This window comes from Habropoda laboriosa, unplaced genomic scaffold (assembly GCF_001263275.1).
Source record: "Habropoda laboriosa isolate 0110345459 unplaced genomic scaffold, ASM126327v1 scaffold9, whole genome shotgun sequence".
NCBI classification, from domain to species: Eukaryota; Metazoa; Arthropoda; class Insecta; order Hymenoptera; family Apidae; genus Habropoda; species Habropoda laboriosa.
The window spans coordinates 1,626,869-1,642,857 of NW_017100191.1; the positions used below are offsets into that span (position 1 = coordinate 1,626,869).

The window sequence follows — 15,989 nt, forward strand, 5'->3', positions numbered from 1 at the left end:
CGGCGGCTACGGCGGCGGCTACGGCGGCGGTGATTATGGCGGCGGAGAGCTTTCCGGCGGTTACGGCGGTGACTTTGGCGGAGGTCACGGCGGAGGTTTCGAGGGATCCTCCGGAGGACAATTGGAGTCGGGTGGTGACCACTTGGGCTCGGATTATTCCTCTCTAGGAGGTGGATACGAAGGTGGAGACGAGGGTGTTTCACTCGACGGAGGCCACAGCGTGGTGCAAAGCGTTCCCGTGTCTGAGCATGTCGAGGTGACGAAACCTGTGCCTGTCAAAGTGATCAAACACATCGGTAAGCTAATTCGAAAACTACATACATCACTCCATAAATCTTCTGCATTTATCAACGAATATTTCTTTCTCTCTCTCTCGTAGGAGTACCAGTCCCTCAGATCTTGAAAATAGCAGTGCCCCATCCGGTACCAGTTGGCGTCCCCCAGCAATATCCAGTGGCTCATCCGGTCCCAAAATTGGTACCGGTGCAAGTGATAAAGACGGTGGCTGTTCCAGTGGAGAAGAAGGTCCCATTCCCGGTGGAGAAACATATTCCAGTGCCCGTCGAGAAGCCTATTCCCATCACGATCGAGAAACACATACCGGTGCCGGTGATCAAGCCGTATCCCATCAAGATCCCCGTCTACAAAACGATCTACCACCACGCGAAGAAGCACTAAAAATTAGCGACTTGTTTAGAGAACGATCCAACCGACTGATGATGAGAATCGACTCTACGCACGTTCTCCGCTTTTATTCGGTGCTCGACTGAACCGTCGAAAAAGCTCCGATTGAATCGCGGAGGGCTCTATTGTTGAGGCTGAAATAACTGCGTTTATTGTTTACCCCCTTTTTTGTATATATGTTGAACACTGTTATCGATGTACGCTTTTTTTTTTTTAATTTTATATAGATGTTACTATTCTTTGTTTTTCAATAAAATGCTAAGAAAAGTAATCCCATACGTCTATCAGTTCTTTTCGCGGAGAAAAAAACAAACAAAGTTGATATCATCGATATGGTAATCGATTTACTCGTATCGTAGCAGGTATGAAATTGGATCGCTGTTTCGATCATAACGATATCTCATTATCGAAGATAAAGTTCGTGGTACGGGCAATTGCGAGCTGGGGATTCGAAAAGCTGTCGATACATCTTTAAAGAGAAATCCGATAATAACCGTTCGGTCGGAGAAATTTTCCACGCAGGATTAGAGGATCTGAACAGTTTTTCCACGGCTCGCTGTGTGGATTGTACGTGTACGGTAGATCGAAGCGGTCGTCGTACCCCGCTGGTATAACCGAGTTAACGCGTTCGAAGTCATAATCGAAACTTTCACTGGTATTTTTGATACATCGGCTACAGATTCCAGTGGAAAGTGAGCGTTGCGAATGAGCTAGTTCAGGGTGGAAGGGAGCAGCTGATCGGCGTAAATGAGCCATGGAGACAAAGGAAGTTCACGGAGGTAATCGACGGGGTAATCCTTGCCGTTACGAGGCTATTCTGGATAGATGAAATTTCACAGGAAGTAGCACAGTGGTCGCCCCCTTTTTTTTTTTTTTTTTATCGATACTGTCGAGCAACGACCGTACAATTCCGCAAAATCTGTAAACTTCACAATCAACCGAAGTAGATGCAAATGAATTTTCACGCGCTGAAGTTGTAAATTCCACGAATTTGTACGGCTACGTTGTGTTAAAAGACGAAGCTGTACATTTCGCATTTCTTCGCGAAGATTACAAACAAATATTCCACTTACCTCGATGCTTACGATACCGTAGTATTCACTTTCAGCGTTGCGTTTTTGCATTACACTTTCATGATCATTATCCAAGGTACCCTAGCATCAAGATGCTTTACGTCCAATTAATACGTCAGGCGACTAACCGGTATCAGGAAGCAGGAAGCGGTTGCCGCCGTCGATTCACCGTGAAATTTATCTAACGTACACAAAGTATCTGCCTTTGATCGTGGCCCCGGACGAACGATAGAAAGGTATGCAATCAAGTTGCTTAATGAGAGTAAGAAAACGAGCCGAAATGAGAGCGGAAGTTCGAGTCAAGTTGCTCATCGTGAAGTTTGATGAAACACGGAAATCCTGTGTTACGCAATCGTTCCGACAGGCACACACACACACACACACAAACACAGAGTGTTCAGAAGAACAGAGAAATGTACAGCCCTCGCAGTGAAGGTGTCGAATAGAATTTCATGGGATAGTGGGGTTGCATGTCTCTCTTTCAGAGCACCTATATAAACTGACTACCTCGACGAATCGTCTCAAGTTGATCTTTTATTCACCAGGCATACATATGCGCTGAAACAGAGCAACATGGAAAAGCTCGTACGTGATGTTTCTCTAATGATAATCATGCTAGTAATCGGTAACCCTGATTAAGTGGAACTTCGCCTCTCTCCGAGGTTACTACACTTCGGTGTTTCTCTCTTTTCAAGATCGTCATTTCGGCAATTGTCGCCTCCTGCTTGGCCGGAGAATTGGAATTAGGCGGTCACGGATTGACTCTAGGGGAGATCGACGTGGGTCACGGTGGCGGAGATCTCGATTTGATCGACCTAGGTCCGATCGATGTTTCAATATCGTGTTCCTCAGGTTATACGGTCTAACGTTACCACAGGATCGTGTTTTATCTGATTGTACGAACAGGGTCAGAAGGTCACGAGATTAGCTTCGGAGGATACGCCGGGGGACATCTGGGAGGGGGACATCTAGGAGAAGAATACCTGGGTGGAGGGCATGGAGGAGGAGGAGGAGGACACTTTATACCCGTTGTGAAATCAATCGGTACGTGATTAACTTTCGACTGAATTTCGGAGAACTGTGTGCTACATTGAGTTTATTTATTACAGGGATACCGGTGGTGAAGAAGGTTCCATTGCTGGTGCCTACTCCGCAAGTCCAAGGTGTTCCACAATCGTATCCAGTTCCGGTGATCGTCCCGAAACCAGTTCCTTACCAGGTGAACGGTTTACCATTGAAATGTCGTTACGCGATCGAAATTCGTACGGTGTCTAGTATGCCTGACTGAGCTGTGGCTCCGTTCGCAGGTGGAGAGGCAAGTGTTCACCAAGGTGGAGAAGAAAGTGCCAACGCCTATCGAGAAGATCATTCCCGTGAAAATTGTGAAGCCAGTCCCGTTCCAAGTGGTGAAGCATATACCTGTGCCTGTGTCGAAGCCTATTCCAATCAAGATCCCGGTGTACAAAACGGTGGTGCACAGCGCGAAAGGGCATTAGTTGCAAAAGCGTGGAATCGCATTGTTGATTGTTACCGCAGCGGCGTATTGTTTTCGCGTGAAATTTAATTGTATCGTTCGATATTTATTTCGTTACGTTACACATTTCACTCCTATTACTTTGTACAACCATGTTATTTATTAATAAACGCAATTATCAATAACGAGTATCGCTGTCGACGCTTCATTAACCCCCTTGCATTGCACTGGAAAATTATCCTAGATTGTCAATTCGCCCTCTAATTATCCATGAAATTAAAATGTCCATGAAATTAATTTAATTACACAAGTTAAGCATATACGTATATATCGATTCGAGTAATTTCGTCCTGGCGATTATGCCGGTGAATACGGAAAGCTCTTTGTTAAGATATTACGTTAACAGACCGTTACCACTATTGGTCAGCGTTTCACGACAACGAGAGGGGCGAGACAGCAGAGGAGAAAGGAGAATGTCGCGTGTTCGAAGCACCAGCGGCGAAAGTAATCATAACGATTCGTTTCCTCTGTCAGAGACCTTCGTAAATTCGACTGTGCAGAAATCGAGTCCGGCGAACGAAAAGAATGAAAAAAAAAGAACGAGAGAGAGAGAGAGAAGAAAAAAACTGTACATTCACGGGAGAAAAGTGAATGCAATTGGAGAGCACGAAATTCTTAGATGGTAAGACGAGATCGTGTATCGGTAGGCTGACAATGAGTGTGCTCGAAATGTATCGTGGAAAGGCGAAAGGGATGGCGGAGTTTCCATTTCGCAAACGGGACTACGAACGTGGGAGACGGAAAAATGAGAGAAAAAAAAGTAAAGAAGCCAAGTTCAAAGTCGACTTTCACTCTCGGTTTTTCCAATCTCTTCCAAAGCGAGCGCCGCGGAAGAGCTCACGGCCGACGTTAAGACGAGCACCGAGCCTAGCACACGGTGATGAGGTAATTGTCGGATGCTCGAGGATCTGCAACGAACCAGCCAGGTGTTTCTTCGTCTGGGACGAGCGCTGTATTAGCATAGCAGCGAGACGAAAGATGAAAAAAGTACCGCGGAGTACGCGAAAGAGACTGGGCGAAAGTAAGGCATAGAGATGATCTCGGTAATCGCTGGACGTTGTAAAAGGAGGAAGAGGAGATCTGGCTTGTTGCTGAAATGCATTCGAAAAAAATAGGAAATTTTACGGTGAACGCCTGTCCGCTTCCTCCTCCCAATCTCATTAAATATTCGACAGCTCGGACCGCTTTTTTTGCGAATCTTCTCTGAAGTCGAACTACCGTTCGTCGAATTGATCGACGATGCTCCTACTTTGCGGCGAAACGAAACAGAAGAAGGCGCTCTAAAAGAAAGTTTCAGAAACGACCGACACGGTTGTCTCTTTCTTTTTACGCGTCTTTTTTTCTTTTTTTCTTTTTCGTCTACAAATTTTAATCTCGCATTTGACCGACATACCTGACGAGGCAAAGGCTCACAGCTGACAATAGAAAATTCTTGCGGCTGTGTGATCGTTGGTGTTTGATAAAAATGTGGCAGAAGAAATTGACGAAGCCGGTAGAGTTAATTGCCTGTACAGTTTGATAGAAGAAGTGCAAGGACTCGCTTTAACGATTGCTTTCGCGTGGCACTCACGGCCATCTTTTCCGGTGAGGTTCTTTACGATAACGAGCATAACTGAACGCGCGGTGTTATTCATAGGTGTCCGATGCGTGTGTGCAGAAGCAGGAACAAGAAAGCAGCGAAAGAAGCGGTTGTTGGAGAGAAAAAAGGTTCGCGGCGAAAGTAAAATTCAAAGCGGTTCAAAGCAATCTCTATGTTTAAGACCTTCTAAAAAGAAACGACACGCTTCCATTATACATTTGTTGTAACGCTACAATGTCTTCCTCATTTCAACGCGAATGGTCATAATTGCATTTTTTTTTTTTAATATGCCTCTCCCGAGGAGCACGTTACTATCCGTTCGAAAGTGCTTTGAAAAAGGAAAGAACAATTAAAAATTAATAAGAGGAAATTGCGTGTGTATGTATGTGCGTGTGTTAGGTTGGTGCAAATGAAATTTCCTTTTTTCAACAGTTCAAATTGGCGGATATTAAATTTCGTCCGTTTATAAATTTTTATGCACAATAGCGAAGCAGGAATTTGCTGTAGTACACGCGTATCGAATGGTAGAAAAATTCATAATATAATTGCTTGGACGTTAGATTTGATCTGACATGATGGATAATAAGGATATTCGCGTAATTTTTTTAACTTGGAGAAACTACGGTAAAAACTGCTGAAAATATAAATTTAGCATTTGAAGAAAATTATGTACATAAATATTAGAACACTCGAACGTTAGTGTACGAAATTCAGGATCGATGACTAAAATGAGCCAAGAGGAAGACCAGATTACCATTTCTTCAAACACCTGAACAATTTTTCTAACAAATAAATTATTCCGAAATGAAGACACTATAAAAGCAGAATTCGAAGAATGTTTCACATTCGATGATTTTTATAAATTTGGAACAATAGAACTAGGTTCATTTGGGAGAAGTATATGGAATCGTGTGAATATTATTCGAACGAAATACATTATTTTCACCTAAAGTTTCATTTCAGAAGACGACGTTCCTTACGCAATCCTCGATTCTCAAACATTTCTGAAATTTCTCCTCTTATCTTAATGGACGTAGAGCGATACAAAATAGGTGGAAGAATGACTTTCGCCTCTTCCTGGAGGTTGTAGGTCGATCGAATTTTTGCATGTCTAACGAGCAACGGAACAAAGAGAGGGTCGTGGGTGTTGTGGAATCGCGATTGAACTTTGATTTCTACCGAGAAACCTTGTTTCAGCGTGTACAGTGATTTGTCTGACGTGACAAAGATCGCGTGCCAATAAACGAGGCCATCCAGGCTGTCGTGATAAATAGGCTGATCGAATAGCTTTCGCTTTCAAGAAGATCCGCTCTACGTGATTAATTTGCCCGGGCAACGTTTAATAAGACGGCAAGCGCAAATTGCAAACTCGCCCCGCCGTTTAATGCAAACGTTGTCTCTATATTTGGTGAGACGGAAATTTGCACAGAGGAAACAGTGTACACTAGGAAACCGTAACCGAAATCCGAGACAAACTTTCCACCGTGAAATTATAGCTCATGGGTACACGGACTCTCATCTAGAGATATTACCATATTACATATTACCCTTTATCCGTGTTTCGCATTAAATTCCTCCCGCAGTTGCACTTAACTTCTGATCTCTCTCGTCGTCTAGGCATCTGGGATTAATATACACGTTAGCGAACAACGAAAATTGCGCGTCGCGATACGTATTCCTTCTCCGGTAATAACGAAAAATAACGAAAAAGTCGAACCCGCGAGTGAAACGGAGAATTGAAAATATTTCGCCGGGAGATTCCGGTAGTTTTATCAAACGTAACGGGGGAAATTGTGACAAGAAGTTTAATTGATGCGTCTAACAGACACACTTTCTGCTTTCGGGCACAAGGCACTTGGTGATAAAACAGAAATTCACTTTTACAGGAACAAAGATCGCCGTGTCGGATCAGTTTCTTCGGGAGCAGTCCTTTCACACAGTGAACGCGTTTCGAACGCCTTTCATTTCGTCGTCCCGAAATATTTCATCCGCTTTGACTGTCTTTAAGCGCTTCACCTTCACTTCCGGTAAACTTCAGATTTACGCCGGGGACCAGCAGAGCCGTTCGAAAAAGAAATCGATTTGGTGACCGCCCAATCTCGCAATTCGGTAACCTTTCGAAGAAGGAGAAAAGACACCTGTACGCCGAAGACGATTATGATGATTGTATTATAAGTTATGCGCATGCATAATAGGCCTTTAGCTTTTTGGTCAGTTTCGAATTCACATTCTGGCCAAATCGTTTCTGGAAATTTTCAAGACCGCACCGAGCTTTCACTTCCGATCGCAAATGGTAGTAAATTTGCGACTGCATCTCGAGTCTGCTCAATCTTTCGCTTTACCAGTGACTTTAGACTTCCTTCAGGTTTCTAATGTCGAATTCCCATTTAAATTACAATAATCGAGAAATATTTCTCGACTCCTGAACGCGTGTATTTCTTGTTTCAGTGGAAACGGTTAACCCCTTAACGCTCACATTTTCTCTCAATTTGACGTGCCAAAAATGATCAATTTTACTTTCTTTTTAATTATTTCCTAGCCGCACAGAAAGAAGTTTCACATTTATTTACAACGCTGCGACTTACATTTTTCCAATAGAATCGAAAGAATAGCGCGATACGAAAAGTGAATTGACCGACGGTCAATTTTGAACCACGGCTGTAAAATTTCCTATTTTCGCCGTGGTCTTTTAAAGTTTCATTTATTAAACTAAGGTGGCAATGCGTAAACGATAAAATTAAGTGTTCAACTAAGGTGCACCGAAAGGCTTCGACAGTACAGTGCGGGCAAATTTTTGAAACGCCTATAGGCGCTAATAGTAACGAAAGGGTTGAACAAAATTGCAATGGTAAAACACAGGCACGAGTATTAACACTAGAACTACCGACCGGGTCAAAATGACCCATTAGCATCTTTCGAAGAAACGTGAATGTTCAATACTGGCAAGTATTCTCGTTTGTAACTTTCCGAATTTATTTTTTACATGCATACTTCTATTTGTACCGATATAAATCGAATTTTCCAGTCACCGTTTTACTTACACAAAACTTCACTTTTGGAAAGTCGCTAATGGGTCGTTTTGGCTCGGCTGGTAGTTCTAGTGTTAAGGGGTTAAAGATCACTTCCAAGTTTATCCACGTGACATTTTCAACGCGGAATAATACTTTGTTAGTCTCGCGCTCTTTCATTCAGGCCTAACGTGATCTACTAAAAAGAGCATGTTACCCTAACGACCAGATACTTCCACGGGTCGCACTTCCCACGTCCGCTTGCACACGTAATCTGAACTTCCGGTATACCGTAGGCAACTGAATGTGGTTCAATGAACTGCGCGAAAAATGAAACGAGAACCTTTCATATTCATCAACGATGCATAGACTTCGTATGAAGGTTGGACGGTGGTGAGACCTGCCTCGGTATATCCTGGAAAGGGTCTGGACTCTAGCGCAAGGAACCAGTGAAAGGTGGTGGAATCGATGTTAGTATATAAGCTCTGTGTTCCACTGCCATAGACACTCAACGCTCGATTCTTGTGCTCAAACAATAAACACCCCCGCTTGGGACACGTCTGCAACCATGAATCAAATCGTAAGGCATGAAACTCGTTAAAGTTCGATGTAACGTCTACAGAGTAGAGGTCGTGTAGCAGTAATTTTTAAGTCGATCGAAAATCTAATTACGTTACGGAGAAAAATTAGTTCTCGACGTAACCGTTAGACACAGACACGCGTTATTTAACGAACAAGATCGAGAGGATTATACTAATCGAATGCTTTTCCAGATCACTCTATTCGCTCTTGCGACGTTCGCCGGAATTGTTTCCGCCGGGCACTTAGGACACTACGACGAGGATCACGGCAGCTCCACCTACGAGGAAAAAACCAAGCCGGTGGAAATTCCAATTTACAAAAAATACGGTAATTATTTGCATCTACGTGTGATTAATTGGATTAACGGTACGGTAAATTAATCGTCTGAATATTGTTTTCAGCGATACCGATTCCTCATCCTGTACCCGTTCAGATCCCCCAGAAAATAGAGATCCCGATCCCTCAGCCACAGAGTGTCCCCATCGAAATTCCCCACCCCTATCCGGTCGAAGTTGTCAAGCAAGTCGAGATCCCTATTGAGAAGCCAGAACCCGTAATAGTGGAGAAGCACGTGAGTAGACAGACGTTGAATGATCGAACAATAGTTGCAAAATCTCTCGGTTCGCAATAACTGGCCGTCATGACGTGTGATCGCATTCATCCAGGTGCCTTTTGTGGTGGAGAAGCCGTATCCAGTGTACGTCGAGAAAAAATTCCCCATTCCAGTCGCCAAGCCGTATCCAGTTCATGTGCCAGTCTACAAGCACGTATTCCATTACACTTCAAAGGGCAAAGGATGGCACTAAGTTGATTCTTCTCTGCTGAGGAACATTTACCTAGGAATTGTTCTTCGTCTGGACTGACCGTTTCAAGAAGAAACACTCCCATCTTCTCATCTGGAATCCAAGCTTAATTTAACACGACGAACATTCTCCGTTCATCGTACCCTAAATTGTCTCGACAACGTTCTCCCCCAGCGAAAGAGAGACGCGAGATTGGATTCTCGATCTAGTTGCCAATGTTTTTGTTACGGATATTTGTTTTATACACTTGTTAAGTTTTTCCTTCTCTGATAAGCGATATGTGTTCGTTAATAAATCATATTTAAAAACAAAAGCAAAAATGAAACAGCCTCTTGTTAATGATTCAATTAAACGGTAGCCGGAAGGATCGTTGAACCAGTCGGAGAGAAAACGAAACGTGGGACAGGGAGGTCTCTTCCGTGTTCGCTGTGGTATCAATAGTAATCGTACACACTGTTCATTTCCTCGTCATCCGGTGTTATGAATCAGCTAGAAATCAACCAGTCACCGGCAGGAATTCTCCACGATCTTGATTCGCCATAATGAGCCCGACAGCAGTCGCGTTCCTACATCGCGCTGCGAAACCACTTTTACTCGGTGTACACTTTCACTGTTCCGCTCGCTGATACGGATAGTATCGCGTACAATTCGAATCTTCTCTCTCACGAACACACCCCTATGTACCAGCTTCCTCTCACGCTGCACTGTATCAACGGCTGAAACCAATAAAACAGTCACCAATTTTGGTCACCAATTCGAATAACTGTTAAAAAAAAAAAAAAAACAAGCTGTGCAATTTGGAAAATTTTCTTATTAGCGTACACAGAAGAATAGAGAGAAAGAATCGATACCTGAGAGCAAGCAAGGCAAGAAATTCACTGGACTATAGTTTCGTTGCATCCGTACCTTTCCATATGTGGGGGAAGAACACGTGACGATCCGTTCGAAAGTTCCGTGCACCAAGTTGCAAGCTATGAATAAGTCGAAAATTTAATACTGGAATTAGACGAGCCTGGTTTCATTACGATTTCCATCATTCTAGTTCGGCTAATCTCTCTAGAAATTCACCGCACACTGTGTAATTTACACCTAACATTGTATACCAGTTCACACCCCTTTCGGTATGAAAGTTGCAACTGGGAGTCGGTATTTTTCCGAATCGCGTGTCGAGAACGTCTCGACCTCTACGCTAACTTGACTGACAGTAATTTACAAATTATTAAGCATGCGAACTAGACCATGACCGGGCTGCGTTTATCTCGGTTGACTGAGCTTAATTCTCGGTCGTCTGTTCGGAACATTGTTACACTTACAATTAGTCATCTCTGATTAGCAAAGCTGCATTCGCAGCAGGTGTTTTGCTCGCAAATCAGCCGGATCAATTAGATCTCTAATTACTTAATATCGAGTAATTCCACGGGGGAGAGGAGACTTCCTTTCGCTGGAAGCGTTTATCCGTGAGCTGTCCGTTGTTCTTTTCACATGGTGAAAATCGAAAGTGCCGAGTGTGTATGTGGTACTCGTGGGAGCGTTTGCACCGTTTGCAAATGTCTCAGATATCTTTCGCTCGTTCGTTGAACTGTCCAGCCCCGGCGAACGGTAAAATTTGATAAGTTCGCGTGCAAGTGAATGTGATTATTTTACGATATTGAATTAGCAATTTCTATTCCGTGTCAATTAATACGACAGGCGATATGCGCGGAGAAGCGTGAAGCTTCGCGAGGTCCGAACGCCAGGAAGAACGCGCAGACTCCCAGGTGTGATATTATATCTGTGCAGACAATCGTAGAAGTGATCGTACGTATATACGTGCACGGATAAATGCGACGAGCAGAAACAGTCAACGTAATGAAGAGAAGGGAGAAAGTGACGTTGGTATATAAACACTTGGCCGTGACTTTGAAAGCATCACAGTGATCGTGGCGAGTTAACACAGCGGCGGGTTGCTCTCTAAAGGATTCGTTCTAGTGTATTTTAGCCGCAGAAACCATGAGGATTTTTGTAAGTTTTTCACTCTTCGTTCTGTCTCGCGTCGGAATTTCTCTTTTGTAAAATTTCAAACCACGAACGCGGTACTATTTCATATTTTCTCAAGCAGTTCAATTGTAATTTTCAACGATTCACCGACACGACTAATTAGAAATAATTCGGACAGATTTAATTAGCGTCACTTTTTCATTCAGGTGTTAGCCGCTTTAGTCACATTAGCGTACGCCTCCTACGAAGAGGATCACGGCGGCTCCACTTACCACGAAACGTCGAAACCCGTGGAAATTCCAATTTACAAAAAATACGCCATACCGATTCCCCATCCTGTTCCAGTGCCGATTCCACAGCAAATCAAAGTTCCGATACCACAACCGTACCAAGTCGAGGTACCAGTCCCTCATCCAGTGCCCGTAGAAGTGGTCAAACACGTCGAAATTCCAGTAGAGAAGCCTGAGCCGTATGTAGTGGAGAAAAAGGTATTTGTACAACTAATAACTCATGAAACTTTGTATCGTTACAACGTACAATATCGTTACAATAACGTTATTACCATTTGTGGAAGAATAATGCTCCTCGTTGGTGCACACTCGCGGCAATGGAAGTTTGATTGTTCCGGTACCGTGTACCGCCGCTGACCACGGCGATATATAACTTGCCCTCTGAACTCATTACGTATAAATACAAGAATTGAGATGCAACAGGGAATACAGGAAACGTTAATATCCACACAGGTGCCGTACGTAGTCGAGAGGCCGTATCCGGTAACGGTCGAGAAGCACTTTCCGGTGCCAATTCCGAAACCATATCCAGTTCACGTTCCTGTCTACAAGCACGTGTTCCATCACCAGAGCAAAGGACACGGATGGAAGCACTGATCCTGACGAGGATGTTCTGCCGCTTAGCCAAATATGACGATGTAACAGAGAGAGACTTCAGTTTCTTGGCATTACGATACTTGTACATACCCCGCTACTGTTATACTTAACGTACTGTTATGTCGTTTAAATAAATTGTTTTTCTTGTTTTCATAATCCTCTGCGTTCTTCTCTTTCCTCCGCTTTGAAACGACTTCGTCGGTCGAATGGTATAACCAAGACGATTGAACGGTTTCGAAAGTACACCTCGCTTGGTAGAAGGTTCGTCGAACATAGACAAGTAGCTATATAAGTCACTTTTTCTTTGTGTCACTGTATTTCTTAATTGGGACAGCCGAGCCAGGTATGATCTCGTCGATCCGGCCGCTGCATGCCTCCGCGCATTTTTTTCATTTAATTGCCGCAAAGATCTTAATGAAATAATGGACATTGTAACTCGGCGAAAGCGACAGTCGATCATTTTACGAGGTTTACCTTGTTGGTTTCATACGTCCCTCCTCGATCTGGTCGTTTTGCATTCCCAACGAAACGAATCCCACGGACTGCTGTCCAAGTTGGAATAACGAGGCATTAACTAAACGTTAATCCGTTCACGGGGCAATCGCGCGTACTTGAGCAGCAGGTAGATCGTAATTACGAATCGATCACGGTGTAATGTACCGGTTTTCTTTTTTCCAAATGCAAACGGTATCGCGAAACGACAGCAGAAACAGAGAGAGATAAATTAGACAAGGGAGCAGTAAATATTTCAAAGCGTTTGTGCCTTCTCGCGGATTTCTGCAGGCGACACCCGAAGCGATCTAACGTATCACGAGGCCTGCCCTCCGGTTTTGTCGGTCCAGAAAACCCAGCCAATCACTGTACGGTAAATGACGAACTCTTGTCCCGACGCTCGTACAGTCGCCCGAGGTGCAGAATTTATTTAGGAAATACCGGGGCGCGACCAATTGCATCATATACGCCTGACCGACGACCGCTTTTTACGCCGCTTAAGGGAATCACTGTGGACTTGGGTTTGCAAGAAACCTGCCCCGTCTATGTGGAGCAAAAGTTTATAAAATCGACGGGCACGCACGACGCGCTTTTAGTATCGCCTGGGACATTAGATTCGACGTTCATCGGGAGGATTGTAATCAACCCTCGAGCCGAAATCATGTTCAGGTTGCTGGTAAGCAAGTAGACAGAGGAACTGTTCAGACTTTCTATACATCTAACATCGCGGTATTTGCTAGAATAGCGTGCGTCTAATTAATCCATCACGCGTGAGAGTTAGATTAATTCGCGATAGAATTAATTCGGAAAAATAGATTCGTCTTAATTCCAAATTTCTCTAACACGTCGATTTCACCTGAAAATTTTTCCTACCGTTTCCAGATACCTTGCCTAATATGGCTGTCGAGCGTTCGTTCCGAAACCGCCATGAGCATGCACATGCCGGACGGCATGATGGAGGACAAAGCGGCGATGAAAAGGGAGTCCTACTTCAACCCGTGTCCTCCTCCGGTTTATTCTCATCCCATCTCTTACTCGCCACCGCCGCAACTTTTCGTCAAACCCTACGCACCGCCGGTTCCCGTGTCGTACGATTTTCCTAAACCCATGATCACGTACGTGAAACCAGCCCCGGCTCCAGTTGTGGTGAAGCCACCACCTGTAATCGTGAAGCCGTTGATTCAGCCGAAAGTGGTGCTGCCTGTCTATCAGAAACCGATGCTCTCGTACGCGCCGATCTATCAGAAACCGATCTATTACGCGCCTATGTATCAGAAGCTGATGTACCAGGCGCCTAAGATCTATCTGAAGAAGTACGAGCTACCGGTGACACAAGTGATCCAGAAACCTCAGATATCGTATCCTATTCAATATCATCAACCTAAGGTGCTTCAGGTACCAGCGCCAGAGATCAACATTGTGAAGCTAGCGCAACCGATCCTACATCCCCAGCCTGTCTATCAGTCGCCTCTAAAACCGTACTGCCCCTAATCAAGAAATCGAGGACAGATTTCACGGTGCGATCACGGCGATCGAATCGATCGCGGTAACTCATTCGGGAAGGTCCTGGTCAAGCGGAAAGCACTGGAGGTGCTTCCGCGACATTTTTTTGCTTATGGAAGACAAAACACGATGACTACCTTCACCTGTCATAACGTTCGATCGTAGTCAACCGTAATTTAGCAAGGTTTCCGTTTCGCGTATTGTACAATAAAAACAAAGGAAGTATCAATCTTGTTTGTCAATTGTACTTACCAACCCCTTCACCTCCCCCGGTTCCGTTCATCAACTTTCCCCCCGTTCGATGCGGTAATTTCGTCTGGCTAAGAGGGCAGGGATCCTTCAAACCACCGCGAAATGAAAGCTCCTCAGCCGCGACAACAAGCGGATTGAAACTCGTTAAAAGCTCATCGCACCGCGGACGCGCGGGATGCGCGTTTGCAAGCGTAAAGTTTCGATAGCCGGCTAATTTTCGCCCCGGAAACTTTTTCATCCGCGCGGAATAATCCTGACCGGGGATTTCATAACAGACCGACGTCCTTTACACGGGATTACGCGTCCGCATCCTGAGATTGGCTTTCTCGAGGTCTTAATCCGCCCACCGGTGAAAACTCATTTCCTCGTGAAAGTTTCCCGGATTGTTCTCGGAAACTGATTCACGTTATCGTCGTTTCTAAGGTCGTTTAGAACTTGCCAGGACAGTGGTAACCTCTAGGGCCCTCGTTTCTCCGACGAATACCGCGTCTATCCTTCGACGAACCAACTTTTCAGAGCATTCTACACGATCCAGTCGAGTTAAAAAAATTGCCACTCTTGAAACAGTCGTCTCTAACCTGTGGGTACACGAGTGCTCGAGGTTCTCCTAGTTTAACCTAATTTCGTGGGAAAAGATGAGAACCTCTGTCACGATTGGCCACAGGTGACACGCTCCTACGTGTTTTCGCCTTTTATCAATCGATACGATTGCGACAGATAGATCTAAGTAAGGAATTAATTACCAGCCAGTCTTGGCGAGCTTTCCACTCGAGTCCCGATTATTTCACGGAATCGTCGTTTCGTCACATGTTCGCGACACCGAGCAACCGTGTTACGCAAACTGCGGCAATGAATCGAATCGGTTTTGAAACCATTCGCCTATGATTATCAGGATTACGAGTCTGTCGAATTTCCTGTCCGTATTCATGCATTTTCGTAACTTCTCACAACGATGGTGTATAAAAAGTCCCTCGACGCGAGGGAATCCCTCAGTGGAAACTTGGCGAAACTCGAGTCTATTCTGAATATTCGCTATGAAATACTACGTAAGTGACATAAGTGCGTATCTTAACTTGGGTCAAATTCTAAAGTGCAACTTTCGTGTTGCAGCTGTGTCTCCTGCTCTTCGTCGTCTGCCAGGCTGCAAGGATACCCAGGATATCGGATCAGTCGTACTATCCGAATTTTCGAAACGTCTATCCTGGTGAACATTATCAGAACGGTGGTCCAGTGGAGAATCATGCTCGGGTCCCATTTTTCGGCGACTACAAGCCTCAAGCAGGACACGTGGATGTAGGACACGGGTATTACCCCGGTCAAGGTGGTATCGGTGGTCAGGGAAGTTTGGTGAATCGTTTGTCAGGAGGTAATGACGAAGAAATGACTGATCACAACGTACAATCGCTATCAAATCTTTTCGTATTTCAGCTTCGTTCGATGGCTTCAAGGTACAGGGCAATGTTCCCCAGCATTACGAACGCTTCAACCATGGACTTGATTACGATTATCACTTATAGAAGTTACATCGATCGAGAATTGCAACGGATCGAGCTAGCAATCTCCTCTTTATTTTTTCCCCTTTACTCTTTTTATATTCAATATACGTATGCATATG

The 15,989-nt window shown here is 44.4% G+C and overlaps 5 protein-coding genes across 5 annotated transcripts in view; all 5 read left to right on the forward strand.

Moving 5' to 3' along the window:
* LOC108580252 (ATP-dependent RNA helicase DBP2-like) overlaps positions 1–678 on the forward strand; it is a 1,242-nt gene extending 564 nt beyond the window's left edge. The window contains exons 3-4 of the mRNA XM_017943963.1: positions 6–296; positions 380–678. Of these exons, the coding sequence (XP_017799452.1) occupies positions 6–296; positions 380–678 (590 nt within the window). The remainder of the gene's footprint in view (positions 1–5; positions 297–379) is intronic.
* Positions 679–2,330: 1,652 nt separating this feature from the next.
* On the forward strand, positions 2,331–3,253 carry LOC108580254 (cuticle protein 79-like). The gene is made up of 5 exons (XM_017943964.1): positions 2,331–2,342; positions 2,453–2,576; positions 2,664–2,801; positions 2,867–2,976; positions 3,065–3,253. The coding sequence occupies exons 1-5, from the start codon at positions 2,331–2,333 to the stop codon at positions 3,251–3,253; spliced, it is 573 nt and encodes a 190-aa protein (XP_017799453.1).
* A 5,193-nt stretch (positions 3,254–8,446) lies between these two features.
* On the forward strand, positions 8,447–9,266 carry LOC108580255 (MAGE-like protein 2). Its single transcript, XM_017943965.1, has 4 exons — positions 8,447–8,458; positions 8,652–8,787; positions 8,862–9,031; positions 9,126–9,266. The coding sequence occupies exons 1-4, from the start codon at positions 8,447–8,449 to the stop codon at positions 9,264–9,266; spliced, it is 459 nt and encodes a 152-aa protein (XP_017799454.1).
* A 1,986-nt stretch (positions 9,267–11,252) lies between these two features.
* LOC108580371 (MAGE-like protein 2) lies at positions 11,253–12,127 on the forward strand. Its single transcript, XM_017944106.1, has 3 exons — positions 11,253–11,264; positions 11,447–11,728; positions 11,984–12,127. Exons 1-3 carry the CDS (start codon positions 11,253–11,255, stop codon positions 12,125–12,127), a joined length of 438 nt encoding a protein of 145 aa, XP_017799595.1.
* Positions 12,128–13,241: 1,114 nt separating this feature from the next.
* LOC108570095 (repetitive proline-rich cell wall protein 1-like) lies at positions 13,242–14,110 on the forward strand. The gene is made up of 2 exons (XM_017931884.1): positions 13,242–13,295; positions 13,502–14,110. The coding sequence occupies exons 1-2, from the start codon at positions 13,281–13,283 to the stop codon at positions 14,108–14,110; spliced, it is 624 nt and encodes a 207-aa protein (XP_017787373.1). The 5' UTR covers positions 13,242–13,280.
* Positions 14,111–15,989: the final 1,879 nt, after the last annotated feature.

Coding starts and splice junctions, on each gene's coding strand:
- LOC108580254 (XM_017943964.1), top strand. Junction 2,802..2,866: donor ACCCGTTGTGAAATCAATCG/GTACGTGATTAA, acceptor TATTTATTACAG/GGATACCGGTGGTGAAGAAG. Junction 2,977..3,064: donor CGAAACCAGTTCCTTACCAG/GTGAACGGTTTA, acceptor CTCCGTTCGCAG/GTGGAGAGGCAAGTGTTCAC.
- LOC108580255 (XM_017943965.1), top strand. Junction 8,788..8,861: donor TCCAATTTACAAAAAATACG/GTAATTATTTGC, acceptor TATTGTTTTCAG/CGATACCGATTCCTCATCCT. Junction 9,032..9,125: donor CCGTAATAGTGGAGAAGCAC/GTGAGTAGACAG, acceptor GCATTCATCCAG/GTGCCTTTTGTGGTGGAGAA.
- LOC108580371 (XM_017944106.1), top strand. Junction 11,729..11,983: donor CGTATGTAGTGGAGAAAAAG/GTATTTGTACAA, acceptor ATATCCACACAG/GTGCCGTACGTAGTCGAGAG.